The sequence below is a fragment of the Cotesia typhae genome, unplaced genomic scaffold, assembly GCF_013202065.1.
Source record: "Cotesia typhae breed Kobodo isofemale line unplaced genomic scaffold, CoteBio_Ctyphae contig_30, whole genome shotgun sequence".
Lineage (NCBI taxonomy): Eukaryota > Metazoa > Arthropoda > Insecta > Hymenoptera > Braconidae > Cotesia > Cotesia typhae.
Window position 1 is genome coordinate 334586 of NW_027423739.1, and position 22525 is coordinate 357110.

Here is a 22525-nt window from a genome sequence, read left to right on the forward strand (position 1 = left end):
ATTCAAAGCGCTGCGATTTTTTTTTCATTGTGCCCCGAAGCTTCAAATTCTTTGTTTTTGCAAAAATCACCATTATGAGCAATTTTGTGATGTTTATTCATTTTTCCATTGAAAAAAATTTTTTTTTTCAAAATTCTTTATTTTTTCGATCAAAGAGATTGATTTTTCAAGAAATTTGAAAAAAAAAAAAAAAAATTTTCAATTTTTTCGAAAATTTTTTTCGAAATTTTTTTATCAAAAATTTTTTTATCGTCTTCAGAATGCTTCACTATTGTCAAAAAAATTAACTCAATTTTTTCTGTCCGCTACAACTGCCTTAGTTTTAAATCTCATTTTAAAAATTCAATAAAAACAAATTGATATACCCCCGCGGAGTTCGGCTTTTCCTCACACAAAACTTGAATTTTACGTTTTCTTTTTAGCCTAAATTCCTTACGTGAATTTTATGTAAGCTTTTCTTTGATAAGCACCTTTTGATATGCCTCGTCGACATTTAGCTGCCACAGATGTGGCTCGCATTGTTACCCTCCTTCAAGAGGGCTACAGTCAGGTGGAAATAGCAGCTTCTATGGGAATGAGCCAGTCCGTTATCAGTCGGGCCTATGCCCGATTTAACGCGACTCAAAGTTACGATCGTCGTCCGGGTCAAGGTAGACTACGAATCACTACCGAGCGTGATGATCGAGCTATCATTCGAGAAGCTCGTCGAAACCCTATTGCGCATGCCCACACGATCGCTCATCAATTTCGCAATCGTCGACAACGTCCTCCCCAACAACACATATCGGCATCGACGGTTCGAAATCGCTTTCGAGAGCAAGGACTACGCGCTAGACGCGCAAATCGCGTGCCTATGCTCACTCCACGACATCGCCGAGCCCGATTGGCCTATGCTCATGATCATCACCATTGGGGTCGTAGACAGTGGACCAGTGTATTATGGACTGACGAATCTCGATTTTGTCTTCATGGCAGCGATAGACGATCTCTCGTTTGGCGCCGTCGTGGAGAACGAGATCGGGATGGTTTTACGAGACCAGTTACAGCTTTCAATGGTGGATCAGTCATGGTGTGGGCAGGCGTGTTCTTCAATACCAGAACCCCGTTGGTCATCGTTCGTGGGACGTTGACTGCCGATAGGTACGTCGACGAAATTCTGGAGCCACACGTCCTGCCTATGCGCACACGCATGGGGGCAAGACGGTTCATTTTGATGCAGGATAATGCTCGTCCTCACACTGCAGTTCGTACGCGAACTTTTCTCCGCGCCAACAACGTAACAACGCTTAATCATCCAGCGATGAGTCCTGATTTGAACCCAATTGAGCATGTTTGGGACATGCTTGGGCGTCGATTGCGGCGAGACTATCCGCAACTGCACAATCTTCATCAGTTGACTCAAGCGTTGTTACGTTGTTGGCAAGGAATTTCGCAACGTGATATTCGACGATGCATCAACATGCAAGAGCGTTTACGAGCTGTGATTCGGAACAGAGGTGGCAATACACGGTACTGAGCAGTTACTGCCGTGCGTACAGAGGTCATTCGGCAGCTGCAAACAGACAAACACGCGGACAAAGACACACACACACACACACACACACACACACACACACACACACACACACGTGTGTGTGTGTGTGAGAAGCGTAAATCCGAGCGAGCAACCTCCACGTGGTACGCTTTGGGTAACGCTAATGCCGGCGGTAAAACAACAGTCGAAAAAAATTGAGAAAATTTCGAAAAAAATTTTCGAAAAAAATTGAAATTTTTTTTTTTTCAAATTTCTTGAAAAATCAATCTCTTTGATCGAAAAAATAAAGAATTTTGAAAAAAAAAATTTTTTTCAATGGAAAAATGAATAAAAATCACAAAATTGCTCATAATGGTGATTTTTGCGAAAACACAGAATTTGAAGCTTCTGGGCACTATGAACAAAAAATCGCAGCGCTTTGAATTTCTTAGGGATTTTAGGGGACATTTTGAAGTTAAAAATTACCAACGATATCCTTCGTTCATCCATTTTATCCAAAGTTATACCAAGTTATCCAAATATCCTTAATTATGCGAATTTTTGTCTTTTTTCAGTCCGAGTTTTCAATTCAAAAAAATTTTTCTTCAAAAGCGGTTTACGTTCTCTTATAGAGAATATTGTGTAGATTTCAAAACCCTCCTTCGATTTCCTATACGGTCATTATTTCCAGAGTTATTGATTTCCAAAGTCAAAAAAACTTTTTGCTTTGATTGACGATAACTCCGCGGCAAATTATCGTACAGGCTTTTTGATTACGTCAAATTAAAGGATATTAAATTTACTAAAAGAGCTTTTAAACGAAACAATCAAAAAAATTTTTTTGAAGCCCGTAGACCTTTTTTAAGACGAAAAAAAATTTCGAAAAATTTTTTTTCAGTAGTTTTTTTAGGATTTCTCCAGACCTGACGATGACAAAAAATTTTCATGGTCATATCTAAAAACTAGACACTTGGAGCTACAATTTGCTTTTTTTTTTTCTGTGCGATCATTTTCCTCGGAGTTACAGCTCGCTGAAAATCACCAAAAAATTTGGAATTTTTTTTATATCCCTTAATTTTTGTGACTAGTGTAATATGTAACGAGTTGATTCCGTCCCTTGGTCACCCCTTTATTTAAGTTTAAAATTTAAGGGCGCCATTGAAATTTTTATCACGGTTTCCAGAACCGGTCCAAGCAAGAGAGATATCACAGGGTCGAGAGAAATTATAACAAGATTCACACAAATAACAACAATTAAATTTAACATGAATTATAAATTTATTCTCTTAATTTTACAACAATTCAATTTTACTTTAATTCTCACATACATTCACATACCATATAGAAGTTTACTTATTCCTAACAGTACCCTCTGAAGGAGCGTCTATACTGTAGTTTCTATCAAAGTTTCCTATTTCTAACAATATCCTCATATGGAGCGTCTATATTGTAGTTTCTATCATGGTTTTTTATTCCTGATGGTACCCTCATAAGGAGCGTCTATACCGCAGTTTCTACCTAAGTTGCGCTGTCCACAGAACCCTCACGCTCTAAGACTCTGGATTTGACCCTGGGTGGTCGCCCGGATCCCTGCCCAAGGTTCAAACCGTCCTTAGCCCTTTCGCTGTTGTCCGGACCCTCCCTACGGGACTAAGCAACCTGAAGTCGACTATGACAGAGAAGGATACTATGACACTAGTCGACAACCTGCTAATACTAACCTCCTCGACAGCCTGTTAACGAGGAGCATATAATGTAAATTTATTTCCACACCCACACACACACACACACACACAATTCTCAATAAAACAATTTTATCCAAATATACTCTTGACTCTAGTTTACAATCATTTTAAAAGTCGAAATACCTTTTACAACATGACTTCCAGGGAATCAAATTTCTCGGTCTCTAACTTGACTTTGATAAATAATTTAATTTAATTTTGGTTGCTTAATTTTTAATATCACAGCAGCTTTTTATTCAACCAAAATTTTAGATTAATTAAAATTTACTCGAATTCAAACTGCCTGAGTAATCGGCTTATGTCTATTTTGAATTCCAGTAAGGATTTGAGACTTAGTTATTAGCTTGGATAAATTTTTCGAACCCATGCAGGAAACCCTCAGAGTTGACAAAGGGACCAGGCTTGGGTCAGTACTGGGAAACCTAGCTTCGGCGTACCTGTATTGGCCCATGCCTGGGCCAAGCTGCTTAACCCAGTCTCGGCCATGCCAATGATTATCCGAGCCTGAGTCAGAATTAGATCCCCCAGCCACGGCCATTTAATAGCGGCCCAGACTTGGGCCAGAGCTGGGTAACCTAGCCTTGGCCATTCAATGGGAAATTCAAAGTTAATTAATCATTAAATAATAGAATTTTAAACAGTAAATATTTATTGTACAACGAATATTTGTTAGCAAATGCTAAAATTGAAAATTTATTATTTAACCAAAACAATTGCTTACCGTCGATATTGATATAGTCTTTAAAAAATTAAAATATAAAATTTACAGTTGAATTTTTAATATTGATAATTTTAAACATTAAAATTTATAATAAGATATTAAAAATATACAGAACGATGTACGAAATCTAAAGTAATATAAGAACGTGACTCTTGCATTTTTTAATAACTAATAATTATTTGTAAAAAAATAGTTAATTTTCATCAAAACACAATATTAAATAACATAAATTATATAAATAATAAACTGTCACACTTCGTCACCATATAGATTTAGCTTATGAGAATGATGAGATGTGCATCAACTCACCAGTCGTACGGTGTAGAGGTTAGTTGTCGGTCTGGCAAGTGCGCAGCTCAGGTTCGAATCTCGGTTAGAACGGATGCGGTTTTCTATAATTAGCAAAAGTTAGATTTAAATTAAGAGTCACGGTCTGAATTTGCGTTAGCTCTACATCAAAAATAAAATAAAAAAATAACACATACAAAATTCTTTTTTTATCATTTTTTATCAAATGGCATGAGCCAGACTTGAAAATTAACTATGATTCAGTCCTGGTAACCAGGCATGGGCCAGTCGTTATCATCCCAGACTTCTACCAAGACTGGGCCAAGCCTGGCTTACAAGCTTGGCCCAGAGTTCTACATAGTTGGGCCAAGCTTGGCCCCGTGGTACCTTCCTCTATGGGTAAGGCTAAAATTTTATGTTAAATATTTCTGAAATTATCTACTGGAATTTGACAAATTTATTTATCGAAGTTGTTGAACAATTTTTCATATACTGATAATTTTACTTTTGTAATTTTTATAGTTTAATTTACTGATTGGAAATTTTAATTTTTCGGAGATTTATTTCAATTGTAACTTTTATTTTAAAATTTTGAAAATTTTCCAAAGGTTAATTTTAATTATTACTATTTTAAATTTTGGAATTAATTTAGAAGTTGATTTCATTTCTTAATTTTAATCTAACTTGAATGATATTTAATGTCGTTTTATTTTTAATTTCTAAATCGTCCTAAATTTAATTGACAAAATTTTCTTTTGGCCATTGGCTCAATTTTAACGACGCCGAAGTTTTTGATTTTATAAATTTTATCTTAATTTTATTTAACATTTTTAATTGTAATATTAATTATGATTTTAACCTCTTTCATTTTAATTTTGAATTGTTTCGATTTTCTAAATTTTACCATTACACTCAAATTATTTTTTTATTTAGACTACCCTTGTAAAAATTTTTCGGACTTTTCTCTGAAAAACTCTAATAAAGACTTCTTAAGTTCTAAAAGACTTCTAAAGTCTTCTTCAGAGTTTTTGAGATAAAAGTCGACTTGTAAATTTGATGCTTAATTAAATTCGGGTAATTAATTAATTAATCAGTTAGGTGATCGGAAGATGGAACCTGGCCTGTGCCTAGAGTTTCCTGGAGCAATGCAACTTCATCGAGGTTGATTTTTTTCTGTACCAGAGATTTTTGACGATTTTTATTAACTCTCGTTGTCGTCCCTTGTGGCCTTGTGTCTAGGCAATTTTTCTCCGACAATTCCACTGCTTCAATCAGGTACTCGGATCTGCTTACTTTGCGTTGCGGCTCGGGATTGGATCAGCGATACAATAAATCTGTAATTGCAGGATTATTAGAATAACTATCAACGAATATTTAGGCTGGCTAAATGCCTAGCAATAAATATCTATTTTTAATATTAAAATAATCGCTCTGAAGGTTCCACAGAAAATCCAGAGAAAAATAAATAGTTACCTATAATTGCAGAAATCTGTGGTTCTTTATTCGGGCTCCGGCTTCACAATGTCTTCCTTTCGTTGCGACCGCTTCACTCTTGCCCGGTGTCAAATTATTTTCACTCTCGGAGCACTTCCACTCTAGGTCCCAGAACTCATTTTGTCAAATTTTCACTCCGCGAGCATCTCAGATCACAGCGCCCTATGATCTGTCGATAATTAACCATCGTCGGGGTAAGGGCCTTCAATAGATACATTACAACCTGGTTAAAAGTTATATTTCTTTCTCTCTTCCACTTACATGAAATATTTTATATGTAGATATAACTGCCGTGAGAGTGAGTAGAACGTCCGATGTAACTTATAACCAGGTTGTACTGTAATAAAGGAGCCCCGTGACAAATAATAATATAAAATCACGCCACAGCTATGGCGTCTCAAAAGGCGAGAGAATTTGAGTGTGTGCGGGATTGTTTATTGAAGAGAGTGAGGAAGTTTTCCGCTCACAAAGAAATATTTGTTAAATTTGTCAAATAAAGTTTTTTACCTCTCACATGTCACCATTTATTTTGGCATGTATCTCTACATATATGTCAGTATCTATGTGAAAAATATTTGTTGACATATTTTTCTTTTTTTGCGAAGTATTACCCTTTTTTCTCAATGACTAGCAACCCTCAACTTGCAAAGCAATCTACCTATTTCTCTCACGCTCGATGAGACTGCGTGCCTTTTGTCTCAACGGATAAATACACTTGATATTCGCTTTGCAATCTGATATAAATTTTGAAACATTCTTATATGTATACTTATTTATTATTAGCTAGTAAATTGTTAATTTTTTTTCTTAAATTCTACATATATACAAGCGGTCTTACGGTGTTATTAGCTTATAATTATTTATTTTGTTTCTTTGACTGTTACCCTTGATTGTGCAATGTTTTTTATGAAGGATACTTATGACATACAGACTTTATTTTATATGACATTATTTGCTGTAAGCTATGCTTTAAAAGAAATATTATTAAATAAATAAATATATTGTATATGTGACATATATTTTTGACATGTATATTACTCCATGCGGGATACATATAGGAAACATAAAAGATATCTGAGGGCTAGAGAGAGTAAAAGGATCGTTGCTAAATAATAAAAATAATCAATTAATATATCGAGTTTATTGATTCAATAGATTTACACACACTCACACCATATAATTTTTAACTTCCCGCTAAGGAAAACGAAGATTTTCAAAAATCGGGAAGTTATTGGTTTCACCCCGTTTTTCGAAAATCGAGTTCTCATCAGATCTTGACGTTTTGAGGTCCTAGGAAGCTTCCCTGACTATTCCCGCGATGATGTCCGTCTGTGTGTGTCTGCGCGCGCGCATGTGTGTGTGTGTGTGTGTGTGTGTGTGTGTGTGTATATGTGTGTGTGTGCGTGTGTGTGTGTAACCCTTTTATAACTTTTGAACGGCTTGACCGATTTGATCGCGGTTGGCGCCATTCGAAAGGGCTTGACCAAACTTAGATTTCCTCGAAGTTTAAACCGATTCGGACCAGTAGATTTTGAGAAATTGTAAGAAAACTACAAAAAAAATTTTTAGAAAAGTGGTTTTCTTGGAATAACTTTTAAATGGTTCCACCGATCATTTCCAAAAACTAATCAGCTCTTAACATCTTGATGTTAATCGCTTTACAAGACTTTACAAGAAACCGCGTTGAACGCCGCCAGTGCGGTCAATATCGGTTGATTCGTTCGTGAGTTATCGTAAACGAAAGAAAACCGAAAAAAGTGTTTTTTCGGGATTACTCTGAAATTTTCGATTTGATCAATTAAAACCTGAAAATCACTTATGAGGATAATAAAATTGCGTCGAACGCCGCCAACCGCGTGAAAATCGGTTGATCCATTCAAAAGTTATTGCGATTTGAAAAATCCAAAAATAGTGTTCTATAAAACTTCTATCAGACTTTTGAGCTGGGAGAGCTCAAATGCATCAAAATATTATCTCTCCGAACTTAGTGAGCTCAAAATATCACATAAATTATATTTTGAGCTCAAAAATCTCAAAAATTATATTTTGAGCTCAAAAATCTCAAAAATGTCATAAGTACAATTTTAAGCGCTCAGGTATGGAATTAGCGGGAAGTTGCAAGGATGGCCTTTAGGGTGAACCGTTTTCCTAATTTTTTTCTTTAACATTTCTAAAATTACCATTATAAATTACAATGTTTTATAAACTGCCATTTGAGTGTTATATATAAGTGAAACAGAGGATCTATAGCATGAGTCACGTATATCGTAAGTCATTAAAAACTTTCATTATGATATTTCCAACTAACCATTTCTTTCTTTCCAAAACCACCATTTGAATGAAAGCAAATATATACGAAACAGAGGAACCATAGCGTGAGACGCATACACCTTAAGTCACTTAATTACTATCTAAATTTTTCTTTACTTTACTCTTATTTCTTTACTTTGTTCTGCTACTTTTTTTTCTCTAATGCTTTTCTTTACTCTAATATTTTACGTTACTCTAATACTTTACTTCACTCTAATACTTTCTCTTTCTCTCTCTCACACATAACCCATGCACTAAATTATTACTTAATTTGCGTTATAAAAATTCGGACAATTTAATTCTCATTAAATAATTTTGTTATATTGTAAACCAAAGGCTTACCGAAGTTTGGTTCATCAAGCTTGGGCTCTCTTAGGCAATCCTGTGGCAATACCTAAGTTTGGCATGCTACAGATTGCCTAATTAGTATAAAATAACGTTAACCAAAGGTTTACCGAAGCTTGGTACACCACGATCGACCTTCTTTAGGCAAAATTGTAGAAATACCTAAGTTCGGTATGTCATGGATTGCCAAACTGTTATGAATTAACGGTAACCAAAAAGGCTTACCAAAGTTCGATTCACCAAGCTCGGACTCATTTCAGCGAACCTATGGCAAGGCCTAAGTTCGGTATGTCATGGATTGCCCAACTGGTATGAAATAACAGTAACCAAAGGATTACCGAAGTTTGGTTTTCCAAGCTCGATCTCATTTAGGCAAAACTATGGTAATGCCTAAGTTCGGTATGCCATGACTGCCATCAGTTGCAAAACTGGTTCGAGATATTAACCAAAAACTTACCGAACGGTAACTAAAGGCATTCCGAAGCTTGGTTTATCAAAATCGAACTTGATTAAATAAGTCTGTGGCAAGTCCTCACTTAAGTATAATATCGTAATTCTTAACTCGACCGTTGCAACGGCAACCGAATGTTTACCGAAAATGTCAGGCTTATAAGTATCTTGAGGCAAGAGGTCGCTCACCATCGGTGTAATGTCGCGCTATGGTATGGGGCTCTCGTGCGTGGGGTACGGTGTTCGAGTCTCGCGTTCGACATGTACAATTTTAATAATTAATCATTATTATTTATGATTACTATTAAGGTGAGTGTGAAGTAAAGTTACGTGTTGAGTGTGACTAATGTATCTACCTCCTCCATTATTTCCTTCCCCCTTGACTTATAGAATGTACCAATAAAAAAAAACTTCTTCATATTAAAAAAAGCTCCAAAAAATAGAAAAAAAATTACCGAAAAAATGAAAAATAATATTAAATAAACGAAAAAAATTGTTTTTTTTTTTTTTTTTTTTTTTTTTTTTTATTCACTTAATATTTGAAAAATTTAGTCCTAAATTCAATATTTATACTTAAAATAGTAAAAGTAGATAAAAAAATAAGCATTTGTTGTTATCAATTTTCGCTTTATAATAAAAAAAGCTATTAAAAAAATTAAATTTGGATCCTTTTTTGCGAATTTGGTTTCCAAAATGCTGCCTAGTTAGGTAGCCCAATTCGGACCGAATGAGGTTTAGATTGTGACAGGAAAAACTGAACTTCCCATGGTCGTTATCGACCACTTTATTGACGCCACGATAAATGAGGGTTTTCCCTTACCGTTCGATTTTTGACAAGTAGTTCAGACTTGTCACCGGGCGTGCAAATCGAAAGTCCCCACTGCTGTCCCCAAAAACGAAGCGGGGTTGACAATAGGAAAGTTCGAGAACTCGGAGTCAAGGGTTATAAAAAAGCCGACAAAAGAAACATAGAGGCTTTTTGAGTCAGGCCCTGGAACAAGTAACGCTTTTTGAGCCAGCCCTTGGAACAAGTAACACCTTTTGAGCCAGGCTTTTGAGCCAGTGACGCTTTGAGACAGTGAGGCTTTTGGCAAAACAGTGAGTCAGTGTAGTGCTGTGTAATAAATTCTGTCATCGAGATTCAGGACCATCAAGAAGGAAGTCAATCTACGATCCGGAATTGGGAACCCATTACGTGGAGCCGGAAAGTTTATCCGAGACGAGAGAGAGAGAGAGACCAACCAGCCGCTGATTTCGCCCGTTTCCACCAGGACTTCACTCAACGTTTGGAGAGTTGTAAAAGTTAAGTCAGGTATTATTATTACAATTATTTCAGGCCAAGCTTGAATTTGAAAATTGAGAGGCCGAATTACCTGTAATAAAATTTGTCAATTAATGATCGCTATTGTCTCAGATGTCACTTTTAATTTAGTAGATTCTTTTATAAGTAAATTATTCATAATTGTCAATTAATTAGTTTGTTACAAGCCTTTTAGTTATGGGAAATTATTTAGTTAAAATTATTTGATTAAGTTGAAATAGTAGAAGCATTTGTGTAATTTAGATAGTCAAGGTCACTTTGAAATATATGTAAGTTGAATATTTAATGAGGCTTGTTAAATTTGTAGAATTTGAAATTTGTAATTTTGTAAAATTAAGTCTAGGCCGTTGGGCTAAATTCAATTAATTTAGTAAATTTAGTGAATTAATTTTTTGAGAAAACTGTTAATGAATTTAGTTGAGAAATTTTGGTAATGAATTAAATTAGTGAATTTGGTATTTTGTATTAAAGAAATGTTAAGCGTAAAATTTCAGGAATTTAGAGAATTAGTAATTCGGATAAAGTATGTATTGAGTTAGCGTCCGGTGGACGATTTTGTATGGAATTAGGGAGTTATTTAGAAACGTTGTATAGACGCCCGAGTCGGGGGCGCAGTCGGGAATAGGTTTTAATTGGTATTCCGTCAGGTTGACGAGGTAAATAATGTTAATTGGTATTCCGTCAGGTTGACGAGGTAATTAATCGGTATTTTATGGTATTCCGTCAGGTTAACGAGGAAATTAAGATATTGAGATATTCCGTCGGAGTAACGAGGTTAAGAAAATTGGTTATTTAGTTGTAAGAAGAATTGGCAAGGGCCAACGTAGGTGAGAGGTTCTCACGATTAAGTTAGTTTAAGTTGTAAGAATAAATTGGCAAGGGCCAACGTAGGTGAGAGGTTCTTACAATTAAGTTAGTTATAAGGAAATTGTTAAGTTTGTAGATTGATTGAATAAATCACTTTAATTGTTATAAATAATTTTTTCTCAGTTTTATTTACAGCCTTTCTCGGACTTCTCACGACCCTGTCTTTTCCCTCTCATGCTTCCCCGGTTTCTGGGACATCGTGTCTAAAATCCCAGTGGCGCTTTTTCTAAAGAGGAAAGGGGTAGCTAACTGGACCTGGGCTAAACCCCCCGGTTACAAGATAGTTACCAGCAAGTGTGATTTCCAAACTGCAACCTAAGAAGGGAGCCAAGTTAGGCTGAGCCTCGCAACTGCGTTACATCCCAAACTTCGGTCTGGTTTGGATGCCTCACTTACTGCAAGTTTGGAATTCGGCATGCTTTCCTTGCGCCGAATCACTGCCTCACTAAAATTTCTAGTCGGGGTTGTTTAATTAACATACTGATGACTGAATATTTTTAGTTGAATTTTTAACGTTGGATTTAATTTGCAAAAAATTTTGAATTATAAAAATAAAGTCAAATTAGTCATGTGTGTTACGTGTGTGAATATGTACTGGAAATGAGTGCGTTACGAGGATATCTCGGTGTGTGTTAACAGCGTTCCCTCGCTTACGCCAGTCTCTGTATGAGGTGTTTCGTTGTATATTTAGTTAAGGGATAAGTTGGATAGGTGTTAATAAGGATCCTTAGCATACGATAATCTCTGTGCGAAGTGATATTCGGATGTTAAGTTGTTCTGGTTAGCCGCCAGTTAGGCAAGACCATCTCTGCATACGACAGTCTCTGTGCAGAGTAATTTTTACGGTTCTGGTTAGCTGCCAGTTAGGCTGTAGTCTTAAGTTATTTATAGTGTGAGTGTGTGAGTGATTACTTTGTTATTTTTTATGGTCAATAAATATCGATCGATTTATTAATTAATCATTTATTATTCAATAGCACCTTCCTCCACTCTCTCTAACCCTAAGATAAGCTCTCAGCTCTGGACCAGTTCCAGGAACTGTGATAATAAACCTGGTGGCGCCTTATTAATTATTTTAGTTGTTCATTTTTGTAATTTGTAATTTATTAATCAATTAATTAGGGGTCAACTGTGCAGTATAAATAACTGTTACAAATGTTATGATTGAATGCTTAAGTGAAAATTTAGATCATCAGCAATCTTTAAAAAATAAAGGATTTTGAGGTTTCTTGGATAAGGACGTGCAACTAAGTAACCATCCGAGTTGAAAAAATTAGCTTAAATTAACTTAACTGCTATACTAAAACAATTGACTTAAGCTAATCTAATTTCATTTTTTGGACTCGGGCAAGACATAACAATGACAAAGCAAGAGAGGTACTGATTGAATTACGACAGTTTCTTAACTTAATCGGCTACTCGTGGACAGAAATCTGAATTTTGACATATTGCCAGGGTAGAAGACTGTCGAGAATGAATATTCACATTTATTGTCACAGAAAGAAAACTGTATGAAAAATTACGGTAAAAACATCGTAATTTTTAGTATAGAATATTGTAGTGCCGGACCTAAACTCAAACATCGTAATTTATACGATGCAGCATCGTTAATTTCTATCACTCAAATTAAAAAAAAGCTTAGGTCACCGAAAAAAATAATTCTGCATCACCGAGGAATCGAACCCGGAGTCCTCTCCGCCACAAGCCCAAGGTTTATTCCCTCACGCTATCAGAGGCATATCTAAATATTATGTTCAGTCACATAATAAGACTCTCTCCATACAATAGTTGGAGAGTTGGTCATCTTTTGGTGGTGGCGCCGCAAACTACTGGACTCTGTCTTTCTTTTATTAAAACATATAGTATGCGTCCTTATTCACTTGCTCTTACAGAAAAAAAATTTACTAAATAACATCGTAATTTTTAATAATTCAAATTGTATTCTGCAGACGGCAGCATCGTAAAAATCAAGATACTAAAAGTATAATCCTGGATTACGACATTAATTTTGTCATTTTTCATTTAGTTTTTTTTCCGTGAACAATTGCTACGAAATATTTATCCATCGTTACTACATCGACACCTTGCGAGCGTTTATTTTCACATACAGGTCAAATTGATAATCAGTTAGGTAGTCGATTATCAGTTGAACATTTAAACATGTTACTATTTTTGAGATCAACTACGAAAAATGTTTGGATTTCAAAAACCTAATTGTTAATTTTTTATATGTTGAATAATTTAATTTAATTTATAAAAACGTCTGAAAAAAGTGAGTTTAATCTAAAACATAAAAGAACTGCGATAATTGAAATTATGTGAAAGAGATGTGGTACATTTAAAATATTTATGCATTGAGAAAATGCAAGCCAATGTCTGGACGAAATAGTTGAGTGATGCAAAATATGGCGATTGATTGTGAAATCTAGGTGTGATAAATGTAGGCTTATACTGTATGGTTACTCATATCTTCGAGGGAAGGTGTTGAGATGTACGAAGGACACGAACTCATTTATGAGTCATAGAAACACCTTAAGGTATTATTATAATCATTATTGACTATGATGAGTCAGTCTGGCATGAGTCTTTGTATCGAAGACGTCAATTTATTCTTAATAAATTTGTATATTCGTTATTAGATATTATTGTTGAATAAATATGGAATTACGCGAATTCGCTTATTTATTTTAACAACAGGCATGATTTAATTATTTTTTGTTAATGACATCGATGTTACTTCAATTTTGTTAAATTTTGATCGCCTAAAAATGACAACTCGTTGAAATTTTTTTATGATACAGTCATTGAGAAAAGTAATAACTAAGTACCTATTTGAATCTTGGCGGCCCATATTTCCAATACTGCTATTTTGTGTATTTTCTCGGACTAAAGTTACATTGCGTGGCACTATTAATGAAGCATTGTGACTTTTCTGTGACAGCAAAGGAGATTCTGCACGGGATGGATTATTATTCTGTTTTGAATTATTATCATTTTCACATTCCTCTTCCTCTTCGATGTTTCCTGGTAACCTGAATAGTTTTTGAGGTTCTTCCATTGTGAAAAATACTTCAAGTACGGAGCGAATAATTTAAAACTCAGTAATTTTTAAATTGTTGGTTTTTTCTACAATAGTTGCTCTTCATAATAATTTACTTGCTTGTGTCATAAAAAATACCATTTTTATACATTATAAAATTGCTCATCTTCATAACTGATTGGTTGAGTTTTCAATGACAAAGTCAGAAAACCTGTAAGAAGCAACATTTTTTTTTATAATCAATTAAAAATTATGGTCATCATTATTACAACTAGTGAAATTACATTTTAAACATTATATTATAAATTATTAGAGTATAATTGCATATCAAGAAAAATAATAAAATACTGATTGTCTTAAATAATGAATTTATTTCATCAATTAAATATGAAATATCAACGACATTTTTAAATATGAGACGTCCAAGCTGAGTTAAACACATTAGACCCCGATTTGGCTGAATATTGCACGCCTCATAAGTGAAGCGTTTACTCTCGACATTTCTAAAAATGCAGTTTTCTCGAAACTAAAATTGATTTTTAACTTCCTACTAAGATAATTGAAAATTTTCAAAAATGGGGAAGTATTGGTTTTAACCCGTTTTTCGAAAATCGAGTTTTCATCAGATCTCGACGTTTGAAGGTCACTGAAAGCTTCCCTGACTATCCCCGCAAGGTTGTCACTATGTCTGTATGTATGTATGTATGTATGTATGTATGTATGTATGTATGTATGTATGTATGTATGTATGTATGTATTAGGGTGGGTCAAAACAATCGAATAATTTATTTTTGACTTTATACTCTGAAAAATAGGTTCGTAGACACCTAAAAAGAATTCTCTCCAAGTATAAGCTCTTAATTATAACGGGAAGGTCCTCCGCTTTGCGGGTTTCTATTTTTTTCGAATAATCAGATAAAAAAATTTATATCTCGCTTCCAACTGCTTGGAAAAATATTCCGTGGCATAGATTTTGTGAGAAATTGAATGCTTTACAAAAAAGGTCTTTTATGACTTTTTCAAAAACTCAACCGATTAAAAGATATTCATAGTTGAAGTTTGGCTATTTTAAGGAAAATATTCGTTTTTATTATGAATTTTATAAGTCGATGAAAAAAATTATTTCGGATTGCGGAACTCATGATTTTGTAGGAAATTTACTGCTCTACAAAAATGGTCTCTTATGATTTTTGATTAAGTGAAGCCGTTACGAGATATTCATCGTCAAACATTAACGAATATCAATATTTCCAGTTTTTGATCAATAATTCGATAAATTTTAATTTAAACTATGAGTTTCAGGAAAATTTACATAAATTTGAGTTTCAATCGATAAAGAAATGTTATAATAAGTTAGATAAAGAATTATTGGAATTATCATTGATTTTCCTTGGAGAAATGCCTCAAGAAAAGATTTCTTTCAAACGTCCTGGTGCTGTTCATCATGCTAGATGGATGGCTAAGGCCATTTATAGTTTGAAAATGTATCTATTCAGAGATGAATTCAAACTCTCTCAGAAAGAATTGCATGGTCTTCGCCAAAAATTTATGCTCAACAAAATCCTTATTTATTCAACAAACTTTATCTTAAATAACAAACTAGATCATAACTCACGACAAAATTATCGGAACGGTACAGCTAACAATAGGTAACGCTATAGTCGTTTTACAGACTCTTACTCTTAAAAAATTAAACAAATAAATAAATAAATCTTAACAATTTGAATAATAATCTCAAATAAATAAATAAATTGTAACAACTCGAATAATAATCTCAAATAAATCTGTCGACGGACTCTAAATTATTTACAACACAAAATTAGTCTATAGAATGGCTATCTAATAGCGCAAGAACTTAATTATTAACACTCAAATTACAATAAATAAAGCGATCTCATACCTAATATAAACAATGTCGATGCTGAGTAACTTTTTTATTTTATTTTAAACAACTTCATAAACTCTGTATTCACTTCTGGAGACCAAAATAAAACCCAAAAAACTAAATTCTTAACCTGGAACTGAAACAGTACGCACGTCCGATCACCTGAATTGATCAGCGGCAACTCTCAGACACGACTGTTGCGACTGAACTCTATGAAATCCAAAACTCAACTCTTAAACGTTACTCACTCATAAACTAAACTTCTATAATCAATTAATTCCCAAACATTTTAATCTCTAATTAACATATTGAGGCTCTGAGTACGGATATTCCTTTGGTGGATGCTCTCCAGGAACTGATTACGGCTGGGATCGTAACCAAAAACTCAAAACGTAATCGTAACATCATAAACGAAAGTAGATAATTTTTATTCGCTAGAAGTGATCAAAACTAGTCAAAACGTAAACTTCATCGAAAACTTAAACTGATCCCATATGCTTTCGTCATGTTCTTCTACGTCAGAGCGCTGGCATCTCAACCAGACTTAGGTATTCCACCTGGAAGTCTCAAACTCAATAAAACCCTTAAAGAACTTGACCTTAATATTTTTCAAAACTTGACTCTAAAACTGAGTCTATTCTTAAAAATTCCAAAATCTCAAATGTAAAATTACTTTCTGAATTCACTCTAAAACAATAGCACTTCGTTACTCGGCACCAACACTCACTTACTGACAAAACATCTATCTTAAAACCGTAAAATTTATTTTCTATGATATTTGGCCTTGAAATATCAGCTTGAAAATACAAAAATTCGTTGGCGCTAGTGATGTTCACTTTAAATCGGCCCCGGTCGTTAAAATAACGTCACAATATATATATATGGGGTATTCCATGCCAAATCGACCACTTTTGACCCCGACCCTTTTCGATTTGGCCGAAAGTTTTCCATCCTTTTCTAGCCTATAAAAAACGGTTCTCAGAATTTTTTTGAATTTTTTTACCTAACTCCAAAAAAGTTATGAATTTTTCAAAAAAATGGCTTTTTTATTTTCAAATAGCCATAACTTTTTCAAAACTAAACATTTAGGTACCTTTTTTTTTTTTAAACTTTTGTTTTTAGATGTACTTTCCGATAAAAAATATTAAAAAATTTTTGTAAGTCAATACATATGGAATTTTTCAGTTTTTTGACAAAAATCAATGATTTTTCGAAGTTCGACATTTTTTTTTTTTAATTTTTTTTTTCTAAAATAAACATTAATCAATTCCACAGTTATCCCTGTAGAACCCAGATTGGGCCGATTTCTCTTTCTATTTTTTTTATTCAATTGAAAAAATATTGTTAAATTTTCAAACATGGAAAAAAAATTTTTTTTCATAAATTTTATTTATATAATGAGATAAATACAATTCAACGATTTTACGGCATTACATTCACAATTTAGAGGCTTCATCGATGACTGTAATTAGTAAGATCAATAATTGATGCAGCTAAAATTAATTACTTTTCTCTCTGTCGTTTAAATATTTTACAAATTCTGTGTTCATTCGAATTCGAAAAGTATTTAACTAGTAAACAACCATTTTTGTCCGGAATTATACAATGTAGTTGTTGAGTTCCTGTAATCGGTTTCGTTTTCAAAAAATCGATCATTTAAATCATTTACTGCTGTGTCATAATCTTCTTCTGGGGAAAACTTCACTATAATATTCGGCAAGTTATCCGGTGCAGAAGCCCATTCAAAAAGTTCTTCTGGTGTCGTTATTTGTTTGTCTACCGCGAGTTGGAGACTTGCTCTCGCTGCAAGTCGTTTGAGAATACCACCGATTCCATCACACGGACCTTTCCCATGGGCAGTCGCAAAAAAATGCCATTCAGCAGGAATATCAAAATCATCTTCGTGGTAATATAAATTTACAAAGTTTTTAAAGTTTTTAAATTGTTGAGGAGCTCCATCAGAAAAATAATAAATCTTGTTACAACGATCAGGAAGACTTTTCACGTAATCAGTTATTATTTCGATGAAAACATGAACAGCAACGGCATCATGTTTGTTAGAATCTGAGATAATTACTAAACTTTTGTGTTCAAGTTTGTTATTTACTGTATAATAAATAACGACTGGAAAAACTGTTGCCTGATTATTATTCCAGTGAAAACCAGCTGCCGCATTTTGTACTACGAAGGCACAATTTTCTGCAAAATCACAAATAATAACGTATTTATTTGGTTTCAATGTTTCTTTCAATGTCTTCAAGAATTGGGCTTGCTCCTTAGCAATGAACGAATGAGGTAGAAGAATTTCTAACTCACTACAAAATTTTTCCACAAATTCTTCTGTAGGCTTAATAATAGTTTCTAAACTACTTCTCGGTTTTGATATCCAATATTTATATGTAATATTCTCGATTTCCCGGTCCTCAAAATATTTTAGTAAAATTTTACTCAACTCATCGACCCCAGGACAGTTTTTAAATCCACCTAAATAACACTGAAAAGATGGATTTTCACATATAATCATGCTCAAGTAATCGCTGTAGTGTTTAATGGGCTTTTCTGTGTTCCTTGTCAAAGAATAAATATTTGCACCTAAAATAACAGTAATTTAGTAAACTTAAAATTCACGCATTTATAATTATTAATTAATTTAATAATTACCAAGCATCATTAACTTCACGTTTTGATGAATCGTACACACGCAGATGGTGTGTGTTCCACTTGCCCCTGCTAACACACAATGTTTTGGTCGCAAAGAAGCGAATTTTGAAAATCCAATTCTCTCAGTAGGATTTATTTCACCAGGTACCAGTACTGCGGTCCAGGTACAAAGTTAGCTAAGAGGTTAGCTCGAGGTGATCCAGGTATAAATCCTCTGGACGCTGCGTGTAAGGAACACGATATAGCTTACTCGAAAAATCGTGAAAATTTAGAAGCCCGTCACGAGGCTGATAAAATCCTTGCTAAGAAAGCGTGGCAACGATTTCAAGCAAGAGACGCTGCTATTGGTGAAAAAGCTGCTGCTTGGAGTGTGAATAAAATCATGAAGTTGAAAGACGTTTCGGTATGGGTCTTAAAAAAGAAAAACCTATTACCAAGCGTAAGACAATTAAAAGAAAAACAATGAAGCGTAAGACAGTCAAAAGAAAGACTTCCAAGAAGAAGGATGTTGCTCTGAGACAGATTGTCGATGAAGCTAAAATGTCCATGCAGCCTGGTGGAGATCCAGTTAAAACAGCTCTTGGAGGTGCCCGCAAAGCTGTCAAGAAAGTTGGTGGGAAGAAAAACGTTCGATTGCCTCGTATTCTACCAGTTCCATCAAAGATTGGTGGAGTACTTCCATTCTTGATTCCCCTGTTTGCAGGGTTATCAGCGGTTGGTGCTCTAACAGGTGGAGCTGCAGGTGTTGCAAAAGCTGTGAACGATGCCAGCGCAGCCAAAAATCAATTAGCTGGAAAGAAGCGTCACAACTTGAAGATGGAGGAAATAGCTGTAGGTAGAGGATTATACATCAAACCTTACCGCAGTGGTATGGGACTTTATCTGAAACAATACCCAGAAGGAGCTGGCTGCAAGAAGTCAAAAAACCAGTAGAGCTACCACATCGAGCATTGACTAACATCGACTTATTAAAATATGTCAAGCTGCTTAAAATTCCAAATTTTCGAGGAGTTTTCATGAGAAATGATTTACCAAAATCTGGACCAAAGACAAACGAATCAGCAATAATAAATTTAGATGATAAACTTGGACCTGGAACTCACTGGGTTGCATACAAGAAGAATCATAATCAAGTAATTTACTTTGACAGTTTTGGTAATCTACAACCCCCACAAGACTTGATGAAATATCTCGATGTAGGTAGCGTAAAGTACAATCATAAAAGATATCAAGACTTTGATACAATCATATGTGGACATTTGTGCTTAAAATTCCTGGCTGGATAACTATAAATTAAAGTGACTCGGGAATACAAGCATCAGTCATGGCAGAGTCATTCACCTTGACACTATCCGGAAACTCCTCCATACTGGAGGCAAATTATTTTCCACCGATTGAGCTATCACCAACAAAAAATTATGTTCTTGGGCTTGTTAAGCTCCTAACATTTAATTCAATAACAAATATTGATGTTGGTGCTAATAAATTTTATGTGTCATCAAAAAGATCCAAAAGAAGTACAATGAAGAGATTTCAAGAAATAACTATACCAACAGGGAGTTATGAAATTAAAGATATTGAAACTTATATAAACAAGACATTACCTGAACTGAGTTTCACTTTAAAAGCAAACAACAATGAGTTGAAGAGTGAAATAAAATGTGATCAGCTTATAAATTTTGAACCTAAACATTCCATTGGATCATTACTTGGATTTACCAACCGCGTGCTTGAACCTAACACACCACATAAATCTGATTTACCAGTCAAAATATTGATAATCAATGCTCTGAGAGTCGAGTGCAATATAACTACTGGATCGTACATCAATGGTGAGAAGAATCACACAATCCATGAATTTTTCCCGACGGTTCCAGCAGGATATAAGATAGTGAAAGTGCCAACAAACATCATTTACCTACCAGTCGCCGTACGAGCAATACACAACTTGAGGCTCCGCATTGTTGATCAGGACGGGGGAATAGCAAATTTCCGTGGCGAGACTATCACGATAAGACTGCATATAAAAAGCCTGTAATGGGTATCGTATATGAGACAAAGACTGGTAACGGGTATAAAAGGATTGCAGGATGCCCAAAGATCATCATCGAGCTCTGAAAGTGTTGACACGTCAAAACGCAGAGTTCCTAAAAAGTCTAGGACTAAAATTACGTGGAAAATTCACAAGATAAAAATAAATTTTTGTTGTCTAGCTTGTGTGATACCATGGCGGAAATCTTAGATATAAAAAAATCAATTATTTTCGATGAGTCTATTGCACACTGTGAAGCTCATTCACACTTGCCATATGCATCATCAACATTCAACAACAGTGATGAAATCAGGATTGCTGTTCAACATCAAGATCTGTGCTTGCTCCCGAGCAAGAGCACATTACATTTTTATGGAAGAATGAGGAAATCTGATGGTACTGCTGTAAGTGCTACTACGAAGATGGTCAACATGGCTGTTTGTCATATGTTTAAAGAGATACGTTATGAGCTCAATGGCGTAGAAATCGATAGATGTAAGAATGTTGGTATCACCAGTGTTATGAAAGGATACGCTTCTCTGAGTCCGGGACAACAAAATATTCTGGAAAATGCTGGTTGGATTGTTAATGAAGATGACAACAAGCTGACTGATAATAGCGGTTACTTTGATGTCTCAGTACCGCTGAGTTTCATTCTTGGATTTGCTGAAGATTATCAACGAATTATCGTGAATGCCAAGCATGAAATGATACTGATCAGATCAAATACTGATCAAAATGCTTATGTTGTTACCGTTGAGAATGAAAATGTTTCAATTACGATTCAAAAATTGAGTGGATTGTACCGTATATAACAATGTCTGACAAGCAAAAATCGAGGTGTTGAATTACATAACCTCCGATCCAGCTATCCCAATCAGTTTCTGGACTTGGGAATTGTATGAGTATCCACTGCTACCAGCTACCAACAAGCATATTTGGGTAATCAAAACAACAAATCAGCTTGAGAAACCTCGTTTTGTTATCCTTGGATTCCAAACAGCAAGAAAGAATCAATCGAATCAAAACGCAAGCGAGTTTGATCACTGCAGTATAAGAGACATTAAGCTGTTCTTGAACTCTCAGAGTTATCCATATGGAAATTTGAACCTCAACATTGTGCATAATCAGTATGCCTTGATCTATGATATGTACACAAATTTTCAAAGTACTTACTATGGAAAAGAAGCTGAACCGCTATTGGCTAAAAAAATTTTTCTGAATAAAGCACCTCTGTATATAATTGACTGTTCCAAGCAGAACGAGTCAATCAAGTCTGGACCTGTGGATATACGCCTGGAATTTGAATCATCAGCACAGTTTCCAAATCAAACTGCTGCTTACTGCTTGATAATTCACGATCGAATAATTGAGTACAATCCCATCAGCAGCACTGTGAGAAAACTTACTTAATGGTGCAGTTTGATCCCAAACCCACCACCATACATTACATGTATGTATGGGACTTTGCATCCAGACAAGCGAGGAAAGGATCATGGGAACAAGCAGCAAGAGACGGAGAACGATTTCACCGACGAATACAACAAATAAATAAAATTATTGATCCTGTACTAATCAATAAACTTAATGTAATTAAAAATAGTAAATAAACATGATGTAATTAAAAATAGTAAATAAAGAAAAACTTTTTTATAATTTTGGGTTTTTAATTATAAACCTTACTATAATAAATACGAAATATATTAGTAACATTACATAGATTTAAACTTTTTCATTAATTGCACAGTTGGTATAGATGGTGTGTAAATGAATTTAAATTTATTGTATGATGTACCGATGTAATACAAATAAATCTTTTCACCATTATTGATAATATTCTTCATCTTTGCAAG

The 22525-nt window shown here is 34.5% G+C and overlaps 2 protein-coding genes across 3 annotated transcripts in view; both read right to left on the reverse strand.

Moving 5' to 3' along the window:
* LOC141526035 (G protein-activated inward rectifier potassium channel 3) overlaps positions 1-22525 on the reverse strand; it is a 102797-nt gene that overhangs the window by 63382 nt on the left and 16890 nt on the right. For both annotated transcript variants that reach the window (XM_074240762.1, XM_074240761.1), the window contains exon 2: positions 13883-14305. In XM_074240762.1, coding sequence (XP_074096863.1) covers positions 13883-14112 — 230 coding nt within the window. In that variant the 5' untranslated portion in view covers positions 14113-14305. The remainder of the gene's footprint in view (positions 1-13882; positions 14306-22525) is intronic.
* LOC141525991 (uncharacterized) lies at positions 17547-18981 on the reverse strand. The gene is made up of 2 exons (XM_074240701.1): positions 18641-18981; positions 17547-18571 (listed from the first exon to the last, which is right to left on the reverse strand). Exons 1-2 carry the CDS (start codon positions 18648-18650, stop codon positions 17547-17549), a joined length of 1035 nt encoding a protein of 344 aa, XP_074096802.1. The 5' UTR covers positions 18651-18981.